General features: G+C 40.0%; 1 protein-coding gene across 1 annotated transcript in view; it reads left to right on the forward strand.

Moving 5' to 3' along the window:
- Positions 1–15,991, forward strand: part of FNDC3B (fibronectin type III domain containing 3B) — a gene marked incomplete at its 5' end in the record, with an annotated part of 72,744 nt that overhangs the window by 27,329 nt on the left and 29,424 nt on the right. The window contains 4 exons of the mRNA XM_009705144.1: positions 3,970–4,127; positions 6,325–6,384; positions 9,201–9,339; positions 9,674–9,727. Of these exons, the coding sequence (XP_009703446.1) occupies positions 3,970–4,127; positions 6,325–6,384; positions 9,201–9,339; positions 9,674–9,727 (411 nt within the window). The remainder of the gene's footprint in view (positions 1–3,969; positions 4,128–6,324; positions 6,385–9,200; positions 9,340–9,673; positions 9,728–15,991) is intronic.

Below are 15,991 nucleotides of genomic sequence, written 5' to 3' on the forward strand. Positions count from 1 at the left end.
AGCACCTCCCACGGGGAAACACCGCAGGTCCGTGGAGTTGGAGCTCAAACATTAGTTTGACTTTCCAAAAGGCAGCGTACTCCCGCTGACTTGCTTTGCAGCGAAACTCATATTTAATCATCAGGATTTTTGCCTAAAAATTGCAGGATTAGAGCCATAGTTTAAAAGCAAAATTTCAACCCGGTAATAACTGTGAATTCATTTGACCCCCGAGGCTTTCAAACATTGCCCTCGAGGGAGTAAATGAATGTTGCTTGCGGTGTAGTTCTCACACATACAATAAAACCCTGAACCACACGATGCCTGTGAATGCTAACCCGGAATTTGAAAGATAATGAAAGTTGTACAGAAACATTGTTCATTACCTGAAAGACGGGAAGGACCGATATTCATCAGTCTTGTAACCTTATTAAAGTAGCGCAGGAGCTGGGATTCTTTCCCAGGGGCTTTTATAAAATAATTATTTACACCACTGAGTTTTGATAGCGTAGAAAGCAGGCATTTACTGTGTAAACTGAGAAGTTTTCAGAAACTAATTAACTGTGCTTTTCACCAGACACAGAAAACTCCTTGTGGGAGAATCTTTTGTTAGGTCTCAGCTGAAAGGCCAAGCCAGTCCTGTTCAAAGCAAGCACAGCAGTTTTGGGGACAGATGAGACAGGCTGGGGTAACTAGAAAGCAGCACAAAGGTTTACCTGCTCAGCCTATGAAGAGGTGCTCTGGCTGCTTATGTCTTGGTCAGATGGAATTAGGGCACCATTAATGAACAATCAACTGGCTTTTTACTTACTGCTAAGTGTTGATGTCTGCAAGTTCAATAGAGACATTAAGCCCACCACCATGGTGTTAGCTGTGCTGTTCCTTACAGCACGGAAAGGGCTGGTCCAGATCTCTTCAGCTGCTCAGTATCTTTTGCAAGGTGCTTGTTTTCCCAGGTGTAAGCGAGAAAAGTTGGAGTTAAAGCTACTGAACTGGTTTGCGAGTGCCTGCTTGTTATTCTCAGCGTATTATAACCCCATTTATTTAACTTGCCCTTTTTCACAACAAAGCTAGCGCTTCCTGCTTCAGGTGGGAGTTCCTTGGTAAAGTTAGGTGGTGGCTTTGACCGTTAAATCAGATACTGAAGAGATATGCCTTTGACTGCTGACCATGATACGATATCGAGCCTGTTAGTTGGTGAGCAGCAGATAGGTTTATCTCTAGCCATGCAAATAAATCCGTTCCCAGTGCTCGTGCTGACGTGCACAGTACTGTTCTGCTTTCTATACCCAGGGAGTGTATAGATTTGCCTTTTCTGACTTTGATGCAGACAGTGACCCTTCACTTGCTTTACTACACTTGCTGTGTGTCCTCAGTGCAGCTAAGAATTGTATTTAATGATTTCTGGTGTTTATTTTTAAACCTCCACCAGCAGTTACTGTGTACATAACACCAGTGAAGCAGGCCAGCAGCCACCCTGAACGCTGTATCAGTAAGAAGTTAATGGTGTCGCTGGAGCAGCTTAGCGACTGGGTTTGGACTTTTATCCTCTCCATGGAAATGTCTGCACGCTGACTTCAGAATAATAGTCTAACCATTTCTAGCAGTTAGTCCGTAAGATACGTTCTCTTATTTTAGAAACTATAAAAGTCCTAACTCTTTACAGATTGCTGAAGTTCATGAAAGGCCAGAGTTTTTGCCTTACGCAGAATATATACGTGTGTCCTTGTGAGTAGTCACAGAGAAAAACATTTCGATAGAACATTGGCAGCATATCGTGCCTCCAGCTCCAAGTCTGTCTGAATTTATGAAAAACAATTATGCAAGCATATTTCCATAATAAAAGAAACTGCATGTTGATGGGCTGAGCTGGCATAGTAGTAATGTACGTTAAAAAAAAACCCCTCAGTTTGGATCTTACTATCCAGTTTTCTGATCAAAATATTGTTTAAAATACAGACTTTTAGCTCTTGATGTCTTTGTCACAATTTCATTCACATACATGTGTATATATATCTCTCTCAAAAATTTAACTTATCTGTCTTAGTTGAATCATTCAAGATTCTTATAAGCTATCTCATCCAGTATCAGTGTTCACTGGTCCAAGTATTTGAAGCAAACATTGATTTCATAGGGTCAGAAAAATGTGGCTAGAGCAAGAAATCCCATGAAAATTCATACAAGAATTTGTATGTTCGTATTTTTTTACCAAAAAAAACGTTGATATTACTTAAAACTTCTTGCCTTAGAACTTGTTTTTCACATTAGGTTGAACAGAGGTATTCTTTCTGGCAAGACTTAAGTGTGCTGCTATAAATTAAAACCTTTAACTTTTGAGAGCACAGTGTTTAAGCTAAGATGAGACATTTTGTGGTGTCACCTACTTGTCAGTCTGTTAAAAACACATTTACTACTTGCTCAGAAAGAATCTGCTTGATATACGAGTATCACACACAGCAGTTACAGTCTTCAGCTGGAAGCAATGTATTTTGACATGAGAAGTTAGAATATTCTCCTTTATATAAAGATATTCAGAAGCTGGATTTGTAAACAAGCTGTTCCCTGAAAGCTGATTGCTAATATTTCATGACCAATTCATTTATGGGTAAGGTGTTTCAATTGTCTCGAGAAAAGTGTAGGAAATGCGTAACAAAGCACCTGCATCATTCATCTTACACCTTCTGAAATAACAATGTTTGGCTCTTGTGGGGTGGAAAAATCTGTTAAAAGGATAGAACCAGGGAAATTTGATGCGTAGGAGAAATGAATGAAGAATATAAAACCTCATGCTTTGATTCCTCCTCATGGAGGCTAGCTAAAAAAAAAAAAATCTTTACGTTTTCACTACAATTAAGAAAGAAAAACATAGTCATTTTCATTACAAAAAGTAGAGAGCTTGTGTCAAAGAGTTTGAGGCTATGGAGACTTTGAGGCTTCCCTCAGCTTTTTTCAGAAGGCATGAATAAAAATGTTGTGCTGTCTTTCCAAAATAGCCAGTGCTACTATTGCTTTTTATTTCTTTTTCCTTTGAGACTGGGGGGAGGGCTTTTTTTTTTTTCTTCTTTCTTGGCTTGATAACAGAAGGCTGTTCTCTGGGAAGCTGCTGCTCGGTACGTGCAGCTGATGAACCATGCCTCCAGCACTGTGCCAGCGGGCTCTCCTGGTGAGGAGGGCGATGCTAGGTCTGTAAGCTCGCTCAGTCTACAGTTATACGGACCTGTGTTTCCAGAAGAGTACGGCTGCACTGGTGGGGTGATAAAGTGGTTTTTGTGCAGGGGTTTGAGGTATTTTTACCATGTTTTATTAAAAGAGAATCCTCACCCAACTGCCATGGAGGTGTTGCACCCAGAGGTGACTACAGATCATACATGCAGTCATTCTCTCAGGGCACGAAATGATTGATCTGCAATGTAGTTTTTAATTGACAAGTTGGACTTCTATTATGATTTTCCCTTATGCTTTTGAGTCAGCATAACTTTGCAAATTGAATTTTTTTTTTTTTACTTATTTGTAGTTGAATTATTGTAGTTTCAAATTACAAGAAGGAACGGTATGACTGAAAAAAGCCATCAGAGTTTTATTAGAGGATCTCCCTAACAAAAACTTCAGAAAAATAATTGCCTACAAAGCAATCTATAGGGTAAAATCTTTGTTCCACTTAGTTCCACTTCCCTTTTGGTAATGGCCTCAGCAACAGGTACCTCCAACACAGTGCAAGGCATCCTTTGCTGGATGCTCAGACAATGACGAGCCGGTTCACTGCAGGGGGACATCTCTCTGTATTCCTCATCTGTTAGAGATTAGTTTATGCCATGAATCTGTATTTTTTTGATGGTGGTGTTGATGATCATTTCTGACCCTTTACTTTTCACCTGTAGCTCTGAAATTTCCTTTTTACAAGAAGTTGATTGTGAAGATGCAAGCAAAAAGCAAATGCTTAGAGGATACTGTTTTTCTTGGAATTCAGAGTAACTGATGTTTCTTTTATAGGTTACAAATATTCAAGCAAGAACAGTTTTACTCTCCTGGTCACCTCCCACTGGCCTTCTAAACGCAGATAGACACAACAATGGTTTGCCTTACACCTGTACCTACGAGGTTGCCTTATCGGATAAAGGGAGGGATGGAAAATACAAGATAATTTACAGGTAACAGCATTATTTTTACACTTACACTTTCACTAAGAATAAGTTCTCAGAGCTTGTCAGAGTGTATTTTGGCATACCTATCAGTCGCAGAAAAAAGGCACATTTGAACACCCTGTAATTGCTCCCTCGCTGTCCCCCTTGCTGGAGGAGCTTGCAGGGAGCTGGTTGAGTGCATGTCACAAGGTCCCTAATTGCCTTCCCATCCCACCTCCCCGGCACGTGGCAGATCTTGCATGTGATGCTGTCTTTCCCATTGCCAATGAAAAGGTTACTTTTTCTCTTCTGCTAAATGTCAAAACCTTTTGTGTACACCGTGCAGGCAGGATAGCTGCCTTCCTAATGGGCTAAATTTGTGTGGACTTGCAAAATTAAGAACAGTAAAGCATGCTTTTTGAGCTAACGAGCAAATGTTTGAGGGCTTTACTGCTTTGTGGCGTCTTAGATGAGCAGAGGAGGGAGCACGCCTGTAATAGGCTATATAGGCTCCCTAAAAACTTGAATATTTGGCTGTCAGCAGTCTGCAGTAAAAATTCTGAGGGATTTCTCAGTCTCTCCTTCCAGTGATCCTCTGAGCTCATTCTGTGATCAAGTACATACAGTGTTATGCCTTTCTTTTTCCCCACTAATGACGTCTGGGAAAGAAAATTTTGAGATGTGACCTTGGCTATTGTGAAATAGCTAATCCTTCCCAAATCTCATTAAATAAAGTCCAGGTGATACAGCATTTATGGAATTACCTTTTGAGACCAAACCATCTCCTTTCTTAAGATGTCCTGTGAACTAGGGTATTCCTCTTGGTATGCTACAGGCAGGTCTGCGTGGACTATCTTGGGTAATATAAGACCACCATATTAACCAGGGAAATGCTACCTGATTTTTTTTTTTTTTCCTGTTTTTTACACTAGCTGTTTGTGAGCCAGTGTGAGCATTTGTATAGCTTAATATGTGCTGCTGAGCTCTTAAAATGGGAAGGACGCTTTCTAGTACTTCTTGTGCTTGCTGGTGTGATGGCTGCACATTTTCTCCTGGTTATGAGATGTTGTGCATCTGTTTTAAAGCTGCTACTTTAAAGCTGTCTCATGCTGCTGGCCAGAGTACAGCCATTAGCATAATGTGATATGCTCCATCACGAGCAGCAGTAATCATTATTACTATAGGCAAAAGAAAGTCTGCAATATGTTGAATGCATTGTCTTTGCAAGGAGGTGCACTCAGAGGGGAAAAAAGCTGAATTTGCAGAGCATTCGATTATATGAAAAAAAGAAGTTTTTTTGGTGGATTTCTGGCAACCCAGCAGGCACGTGCTTTCTGACTGATTTTGTTCTCTTGACTTTGAGACATCTCCCTGTATTTGTCCAGCTAGGTATGAAATATTTCTTTCTGTTAAATTGAGAATTTTCTTGTTTCCCATATTTTAATAAAATCATGAATAAGCAGGCACTTACATGAGATGGCTATTACTTATTAAGCATTGACCTGTACTTTAATATTCACAGAATTGGCAACACAGGACTGAGCTTAGTGTTCATTTACCAGCAAACAAGCCAAAAGGAAAAAGAATAGCCCTAGCTATGTTGGCTACATTTGAAATTAATATATTATATGCTATTTTTTTCCTAAAATGTCTGAAACTATGTGCTTTTACTTTTCTTGGTATTGAAAGAGACCTGGGTCCAGCTGTTGGGCATTGATTAAACATCTCCTTGCCATGGTCCTCACAGAGAGTGTGATTCTGGAAGAGAAAGCAAATAAGTGAAACAGTGGTGCAAGAAACTATACTTTTCCCAAAGTATTTTGAGATAGTGAATGTGCAGAAAGTACAAAAGTAATATATCGATTCTGCTCTTTTCAACTCTGGGAGGGTTGAAAAACATAATGAGCTTTATGCAAATATCAACAAAATGTAAGGATAGCATTCAAATAAACCCATATAGCCAATTTACTGTATAAATTGAGATAATAACTACTTTTCTTCTGTGTATACAGAGCTTTATAAAGTTTTCAAGAAACATGAACTGTGTCAACAAATTGTTGGTATATTGTTTACTACCATTTTCTGTGGCGGGACTTTTTTTTTCCTGCTTTCAAATGATACTATAAGGGAGTTGCTAGTCACTGGAAAATCAGTAGCTGTGCTAAGTGTGATACTGCTTTTCATAATTTATTGATTTGTTGGGTTTGGGCTTTTTTTTCTGCAGTGGAGAAGAATTAGAATATAACCTGAAAGACCTTAGGCCAGCAACAGATTATCATGTCAGGTGAGTTAGTGTGACTATGAATGTCACTTAAATATAAACTCTTCAATTGTATGAGAATAAATGTGAAAGTTTTTTATCTAACTATACCATTCAAGAATTTCATCGTCACCTCTGTAGGTCTTTTTTCAGTGGCTTCTAAATATCTTCTGATAGATTTTATCTTGGACTTTAAGTCACGAGAGTGCTTTTTAAACAATACATTTTCTTGTCATACATATTGTTGTCATTGCTATAGTAAAAGGAAAAAAAGACATCTATATATCTATATTTCTGTCTGTATGAATAACAGGCCTGGAAGTGCTTGTGTATGAAAGTGGGATACTTCAAGCTTCTTAAAAATTTGACTCGAACAACTGGCGTTTCTTCAGTTATTGTAACATCATTGTGCTAGCACTGAAAGTACTCCAGCATAGTTTCTTCATAAATACTCCTTGCTTTGTGAAGTAAATCTGCTGATTACAGATCCATCTGACCATAGTAATTTCAGCATTTATTTTTAAAAAAACAGATCCACACTGGCCTGTCTTGATATTTTCAGAGCATATTTCTGTTTGATTCTAAAAATATGTTTTACACATTTATTAACTATTAACACATTCTCAGTTTTGCTCCCTGATGTTTTTAACACTGTCTGTTATCTACTCATGTTGCCTTTTTTTTTTTAAAGATTTTGCTTATGAACCAAGACTTCAAATTCACATCCTGTTCACTTGTGCTCAATATAATTTTAAAAAAAAATCCTTTCACTCCTGTGTATTGTTTCCTTCTGTTTTTCCAGACAAGGGCTAGGTTTGGCATGCTTTTTCACATCAAGGCTGCTGTTTGTAAAACTTGAAAGAACGAACACTTTGCTTTTGAGCTCTAAAAAAGACCCAGCGCCAAAATGTGTCTGTCTTGCTCTGATACTATAGCTTCTTTTTTTTTTTTTAAGGATACTTTCTAGTGGAGCCCTAAAATGAACTTTTCAAGTAGAAGCACAAGACCAAAAGTAACTTCTTGTAAATACGTAAAAGATGCAGGCTCGCAGGTCAGGCAGTAGTCCCAGCCCTAGTAGCAAGGAGGAGAAAGCTGTAAAACACTGCTGAGCTTCCTGCTGTAAGCATTTGAGCATCACTTTTAAAGCCAACTTCAAACAGCCCAGTGGTCACCATGCACAGCGTGGGTTTGAGGTCTCGTGTGATTTTTAGGGACCTTGTGAGTATTTACCCCGTGTCCTGGCTGACTCTTTTCTCACTACCTACAGCTCCCTCAACCTTCCTGCAGGTTTACCAAATTATAAATCGTTTAGGAACAGTTAGCAATAACTTCTCTTTAAAAAGAAGTGACGGCTAAATATAAAAGTCAGACTTAAAAAGCAGCAGCACGTGTTTGTGGTGGAGGGAACGGACATTGAAAAGGCTGGCTGTTTGCTTTCCATGACAATTTTTTTCTTCACTGAAAGTGCATTGTGTATTAACAACTGTGAAGAAATAAATCTGTTAAGAAATTTTGGGGGCCAATAGTCAGTCAGCAGATCACCTCGGGTCTCCTTAACCTTGGCAGCATCTCTCAGGACTTGATCTCCACATAGACAAGCTGCGTGCACTTGCTCCTGCCCTGCTGGGCCCTGAGCACCCAGGACAACCTGGTTCACTCTGAACCTACTGCCTGCATTTCTTCGAGTAGTAGTATTTTGGTACCTTCAGAGATGCCTGTGCTCAGTGTTTCAATGACTTGCAGAAGATGCTCGTTAAGCTCATTTTCGCATGGTTGTATTCCCCGATGGTATGTGTTTGATGCTCAGCTCTGCTGATTTCCGGCACACATACATACCACTTGCCGGATGCAGACTCAATTAATTAATTGCATTTGTTTTCACTCCTGACTGCTAACAGGTGATGGGTACTGCAGCACTATAGCAGTTCTTATGAACCTTTTCCGAAAGGTTTGATTCGATGTAGGTGGCCATTGTACATAAACTACTCTTATCTACTGAAAACAAATTTAGAAATTGCCCTTTCTTAAACTCCTCATTCAAGTACACAATAGCTACAGCCAGCTCAGAGGTCATCGTCTGGTCATGGTTTGAACATTTTTTTGAGTAGAAGACTTCCAATTTGCACTTCCCTTTGGCTGCATGGAAAATATGAAGGGGAAAAAATAACATCGTTAATTTTTCGGAAAAAAAACGCCTCGTGAGGAAGTGCTCAACTATATTGTATGTGCTTTCCCACATTATTTGGTATTGTATATCCCCCTCTGTGCTGATATATAAAGGATTTGCCAGTTATCAAATTTGCTTTGAAGATTTTTAATTTATTAGAGCAATGTTCCTGAGCTGTGTTAGTTCTAATTCATGGAGGCCCACTAAGTATTGACAACTGAGCTATGTAAGAGAAGCTTGTACCCATGGAAGGAGACCAGCAGGTACCACCACACAACATGGTACATGTGAATCAAGTGTAAACCAGGCATTAAAGTTCACATCTTTTTCTCATGACTTCATACTTTGTTGTATTGCGAAGAGGATTTTAGCACAGTGTGTGCAAGTCTGGCGATAGGCAAGGAAATAGCGGTGGAAAGAACAGATGAGGATGATAACTCAGTGGTCTATGGGAGTATTTGCACAAAACACTGTAATATTACTCTTCTGCTGTGAAGTTCTTTGCATTCTTGTATCAAGTGAAGTAGAATATGATAGCCACTGGTCTGTGAGATATCTGTCATTAGTGGACGGTATCATGGATGCTTTGGTAGTCAAATACTGTGGCTGAGGCAGTGCCGTCTCATCTTTTAACAGTCAGCAAATTTATAACCCTTTTGAATATTGTTTGCAGGGTATATGCAATGTACAACTCAGTAAAGGGATCCTGCTCAGAGCCAGTGAGCTTCACCACTCACAGCTCAGCACCAGAGTGTCCCTTCCCACCCAAACCCTCGCACAGGACCAAAAGCTCCTTAACCTTACAATGGAAGGTAGGTAATGCTTGGATTGGGCAAGAAAGCAGTGAAAAATACAGTTTACTGACAGTGAGCATAACTGTTGAAAATAGTTGAAAGCTGAGACAGTCATTTTTCAGTAAGGGACTTGAACCGGCTGTACTCTGACAAATCCCTCCCCGTGCACTGACTTGACTTTTAAAATGTATGTGTTTCATTATGTCCAACTTCTTCTCGGTATTCGTTAAGAGGTTGCCAAGCTATGTGCAAACCCCAAGCTTTGGTTTCACTTTAAACTGTAGTCATTTGCCTGGGGGGAAGTAGTTTTCTCTTATTCCCAAAATCACTTTTTGTTTATTTTTGCTCATAGGCACCCATTGATAATGGTTCAAAAATCACCAGCTACCTTCTGGAGTGGGATGAGGTAAGTAGTAACTAGTTGAAATAAATACATAAATAAATGGCAGTCAGACTTTACAAGGATTTGCTGAGTAAAGAAAAATAATTAAATACAGGAGAAAGTAGAAGTAGGAAAATGAAATCCTGATGGCATTGGGTAAAGAGTTGGAAAGGTGAAAGGGGCAGTGGGGGGAAAACTTTTCATTCGGTGTATTTTACGCAGAGACAATGTTCTGCTTCTGTACGCTTGAAATCTAACTTTTCATCGCTCATTTGGTGTACTTTATTTGTTAATTAGCATTACTTATTATTTAATTATTTGTGGTATATCTTAAGAGTTCTGTTCATGATCTCTTTCTTCTGGATGCTGTCTGAGCACAGAATAAAACACTGTTCCTGCCCCAGAGGAGAAGAGCCATGATCTTGCAGCCTGTTCTACAGAGAATGTATTCAGGGTCAAAATAATGGTGTCCTTTACATAGTGGCAATTAGTCCCCTTCCAGACACAAAAGGAAATAAGTTCTGTGTCCCAAATACCTTACATTGTTAGTGAGCAGCATGCTGTTGGGGAGAGTGCCAAAAGCAAGAGATGGGGAGTATTTGCTGGAGGTGGGTTCTGGTTGTGAGTCCTCCCTCCGTCCCCTAATTCCTTTCTGCCTCCTTTCCATTGTGCAAGCCATATTTCTGCAGAAAGTGTGAGTCAGTGAATATCATCTTTGAAGGAAAAAATATGTACTGGGTGACAGAAAAGGCTTGGGCAACATGTAAAGAAAAAAACAAGTGATGAGTCAGGAAATGAAGACTGTGAAGGAGTGTTTAGTTCTACAGTCTGAGCAACATCTCTTCAGGTTTTTAGTAGTCTAAAAATAATATTCTAAAGGGAGTATTCTGTTATGAATAGTTTTCCATCATTTCACTAGTAACGTGTTTCCAGATCATTGGGCTACATGTTGGACATTTGGAACGACTCACTGTGCAAACATTTATTGTATGCAGTATCACAGCAAGCGGGGTCTACATGATGAGAAGCCCACTGAACTGAACTAAAATTAAACAATAATTTCAGAATGGCTTGCTGTCCCTCTCTGCATAATGGAAGGGGAAAGGTCACCAGTGAAGAAGAAAAAAGTCTGGGAAAGGTGATTAAAAAGACCTTTCTCCAAAAGGATGGGCCAGGATGGTCCCATTACACCTTCTGTGACGCTTGGACTGTGCAGTTATGATGTCTTGCAAGGCTTCCAGTAACTTGGAGCCGTGGGAACATAACAGCACCGAGCAGTGAAGCAGTGGAAACGTGAATGATTCCAGCCTGGGAAGCAACAGAAGGTCTTGTCAGAAGACAGACCAACAACAGACCGCTAATACAGTGCAAATACTGTTGTTAATTTTGTCCACATGAAGCCTAGTCATAATTTTGAATATATGTAAAGGATTTCTAAAATGCTTTTGTCCTTTAAAACCTTTAATACTGCATATATGCCTAGAGTTTTGTCTTCAGAAAGAATTGCTATGATGTCTGTTTTTCATAGAGCAAAAGTAGTTTGGTTTAGGCTAGCTCGTGTACAATGGGGAGGAAGGAAGGCATCCTGATTCCTTCAGTCTCTCTGTTTTAATTACCTTGTTTTCTCAGTAACAATCCTGAAATCTGAGATCCCAGTGGATAGCTAGCCAGCAAAGATGAAAGAATAATAGCCCTGCACAAATTAATTTGGTACATCTCCAATGGTTTGACAAGAAGACTGATTGAAATGTGGTAGTCTGGTTGTGGGACAGTTAATGCTACTGGTGAGGCTTCTCTGAAAATTTTTTTCCTCTAATATGAGATAGAAATGAAATTTTGAGTTACTGAATTAAAACTTGCTATTAAGGCTTATTAAAGAAAAAGTCTGAAGATGCAGGCTGGCTGTGCCTGCATCTGCAGGAGCCTCATCTCCCTGCGACAGCGAGCTCGGCAAGCTGTTCCACTCACTTTTTCATGTGCCATTGCAAGTTGTGCATCCAATGTAGGATGCAGTTAGCTACCAGAGTTATGGCACCCAAGTACAAAAGAGAATTCACTTGCAATGCCCTGTACCCTTGCACTTGGTTGTGTAAACTCCACGTAAGCAAAAGCACTAACTTTGTTACGATGCCACACTGTGTCCTGGTGAAATCAAGAAATAATACATCAGGGAAGAGGAGAACGCCTGCCAGGCAACAGTGAATGCTCTGCCAGATCTCAGCTAGAGCAACATTCATTAGCTACAGGGCACAGAATAAAATACAAACACGGGAAAATCAGCGATCAGAAGGAAATTAAATTGTGGCTGCAAAGCAGAGAGGGCTTTGCATGAGTGGAGAATAAGAAATCTATCTGATGATAAAGTTAGAAAAACACTCTAAAATGGCAGTCTGCCTTGAGAAGTTGAGTCCCTTCCTAGGGAAGGATAGCGTGTGAGCGAGCGGTGGAAAGCCCTCGCAACACAGAAGCCAGATGCAGATCCTGGAAACTTGTTGTGCAAAGGCTGCAGCCTCAGACTGTAGAAACAAAACTGGCATCAGGCAGGGGAGACGTGAGGAGTGGTGGAGGTGGGCAGGCGGGCACGTCCGGCTGTATCCCCGGCACACTGGCATGTTCCCCCAGCTTGAGCACTGCTACTCGCTCCCACCAAGGAAGGGGCTCCAGCAGCCCCTTCGTGCTCCTCCATGGTGGATAACAGGTTGTCTCTCTCTGGGGCAGTTCAGATCTTGGAGCATGTCAGATGCTCTACAGTATCTCAACTAGTTCCTCCTGTTTTTACAGGGCAGAGGCATCGTTTATAGCATCTAAAATGCAGCCAGAAGTGTAGGTGGCATCACTTGTGTATGGAAAAACTAAATCGTTGCTGTAAAATGACGGCAGAAGTGGTATGTTTTACAGCCCTAGGATTAGGTGAAGTTGTAAGTTGTAGCAAGAGGACAGCATCTCACTCCTTGTGGCTGCAGCTGGGGAGTCCCGCAGGGCTGAGGTGCTGCTGTGCCGGCTGGGTGCCGGGGGGTCTGCCTGGGGCCCTGGGTGCAGCACTCCTTGGTGAGCCCCATGCCACCGCACCTACCCACCGCAGGTTCCCCACTTCTCTGGAAGGTCACTCAAGGGACTGGAGAAAGGTGTTTGAGTCAGGTTGGTGGTTTGGGTTTTTTTAATTTTGCTCGTAGACACAGTACTGTTCTCATTCCTTGGTTTAGCTGTCTTTTCTCCTATATACCTTAAAAACCTCTTGCCTCATTAGATGAGCTTTAGATGAAACACATATGAGTTGCCTTTGTTTCTTCATTGGAATTAGGTGTGTTGTATTCTGACTGACTTTGATGAAGCGAAGGTTGTACTGCTTAATATGTCACTGTGCCAGTCCTACCCTGCTGCTGCCGCTTCAGTTTAGTTCTGAGTTTTGGGGTTTTTCCTGACCTGAAGACTCTGGAAAATAGACTAGTCAATAGACAAAGCTGTTCCTGCTATTCCACCTTTTTCCTTCCTGATTCGGATTAAATGGTTTGTAATGTGACTGGCGTTACATGTTAGAAAACACAAATACTTTCTTTCTCATCACTGACGTAGGTCTTTGAATTATAGTTGTAATGCCTTGCTAATAAACTCTTTTAGCTTAAAATGCCTGGAGAACTATGGGGGGCGATAGTCATTCTTTGACAGCAGAGTAAAAGATAGTTCAGCCAACTGTCACTCAGTTACGTTGGATGTATGCTAGCAAAGTTTCCATTGACTTCAAAGGAGTTAGGATCAGCCCCTCTTCTCAGGTATTTTGAAATTCAGTAGAATCTGAATATGCCTGCACCTCAGGTGCTGAGATTGGCAATAGTACTCTGGCACTAAAATCAGTTAAAATGAGTAATTAAGGAAAACTCCACCTTCTGGCTCTTTTTCTACGAACTTTACAAACCTCAACTAGTCAATTGATGACTTTGTGCCAGGATTGATTATTTAGGTTAAGCAAAAGGCTAATCGGAAAAAAATAGCGTTAAAAATATACCAAACAGAAAACATCACTGTAAAGGAGGTGATGCTTTTTCCTGATGCCAGCGTTCATCAAAATCAGTAAACTGTAACTGCATTGAAAAATGCCACTGGCACTGCTGTAAGAACCAGGCCTTTGTTGCTAATTAGATGTGAAATGCTCATTCTGTGGTTAAGTGGTAGTAAATAAATGTTTCTCTTGTGCATATGGATAGCGAGAGTTTCCTATTCATTCTCTATGGGAAAGTGGAGGACTGTTCCTGAGCCAGAAACAAGGACATCCCTCTCATGCAGTGTGTGTTGCTGTTTTGTACATAACTCAAAAGCAGCTTTAATTCTCATCCGATACACATCTCATTTTAATTTGCTTAAGAGAGTGACCAATACAATACCACACTACTTCACGATTTGGTGATGGATAGTTAACAATTAAGTTTATATATAGATAAATGGAGATAAGTATAAGAGCTTGTACAATAAATGCTTTGCAGAGATATTAGAGTGTGTTATAGTAATTGTTGACTGTTTGCTCCGCAACTTCATGTCAGATTGAATACCAGTCTGTTGCTTTTTATTGCCAATACCAACCAAACACAGACATTAATGCTGGCATGGCCTGCAGCAGATTGCCATCTTGCCTCCTGGTTGCAGATCTGACACTGGCAGCTTTTATTCAGATTTTTGCAGTGAGGTCTTGTGAAGAACCGTGCTCTCTTTCTGTATCCACTGTACCTGCAGTGGCCCATTCCTCCTTTCATGTTTATTTACTGTGTCTGCTGCAGGGAATGCGGTCAACAAAACCCATTTAAAATCTCAAAACTTCTGTCTCGATAAACACAGTCTCCAAGAGAAACTTAAGCACCCTGTTTTAAGTGAGTGTGTAGCTTCAAATATAGCTGAAATAGCAGGCAAAACTCTTAAAAATTGTATTGTGCAAATTCTAATGGATTTGTGGAGCTGAATTGTTCTTGTTTCCTCAGACAGGCCCTGATGATCATCACAGTGGGGGTTGTCCTTGTGAAGAATAGGGAACGCAGACCAGAGAAAGCAGGACTAGCGAAGAAGTCAGACAGTGCTCTCCCTCTGAAATTCGTGGATTAGAAATATTTGCGGAAATGATACAGTGTATTTTAAGCAACTTACGAAACATTATTTAAAGGATTAAAACTTGGATGCTGAGTGTACAAAGAATAGGAGAAGGATTCTGGGAAAGCTGTAAGACTCTTGGGTGGCAGCCAGTACCAGCCTGCCAGTTGTTCCTGTCCATAATTATGCCAGCATTAGTGCTTTCATAAATCTTGGGAGAGAAGGAGCGGAGAGACTATTTCCAGGCTATTAATGCCAGGATAATTAGAAATATCGGCCAGCCTCTCCAATTAGTGCCAACAGAATCCAAAATACCAGCCAGTCTGAGTAATTTGAATACCAGTTGGTCTCTGAGCGAGTTTGGGGAATGTACAATACCAGTTCTAGAAGAAAAATATATACAATATCAGAATTTGTACTGTTATAAAGTTGAAGATTACTTAAATGTTTGGCAATCTTTACAAAGTTTAACCCACCACTTTGACAAATTGGAGTTTCCTTGGCCCGTTGCTCTCAGTTCAGTCATTGTGCTACGGGTGAAATTTTCCATAACTCCTTTTTAGCCAGCCATTGCTGTTCAGCTATTTATCAACCACATACTTAGCATTTGGTCACTTTGTTCTCTTGGAGAAAAAGCATAGGAAAATTATTAAAAAAAAATATATATTCTTAAGCAGAAATCAAAAAGAAATTAAATGTTTTCAAATGCTTTACAAATAGTGAAATCATTAGAGTTAGAGAAAAATTAATTTAATGCATCTGAACATATAAAAGAGAGTTTGCATAGAAAAAAAAAATCTATTCTTAGTAGTCCTGCACTGATGAATGGATATTTTACTGAAATGTAGAATTACTAATTAGGGTTTATGTAGTCTGGATTTTAGGTACTTTATTGCTGAGCTGGGAAGTATCGTGACCTATTATTTTTTTTGTCCAAAAGGAGTTTTATCATATAACTCTATATCTAGGGATTTTAGATCTGAAAACGTTTTCTCATTTACAAAAGACTTTTGCTTTAGGATTCATGATTCTGTTCCAATTCCACCCCTTAATTTACTTTAGCCATACAGTAATGTTACAGCTGGAGCAGATGGGTGAAGAAGATTGTTTATAAAACCAAGTTCTAGAACAAGTGTAGGATCACACTCTATAAATAAAAGTAAGTTATGGCTGTTTGCCAGCGTACTAAATGTCCTTTCAATGCCTCCAAATTGT

Source organism: Cariama cristata, unplaced genomic scaffold, assembly GCF_000690535.1.
Source record: "Cariama cristata isolate BGI_N322 unplaced genomic scaffold, ASM69053v1 scaffold8938, whole genome shotgun sequence".
In the NCBI taxonomy this organism is placed as follows: Eukaryota; Metazoa; Chordata; class Aves; order Cariamiformes; family Cariamidae; genus Cariama; species Cariama cristata.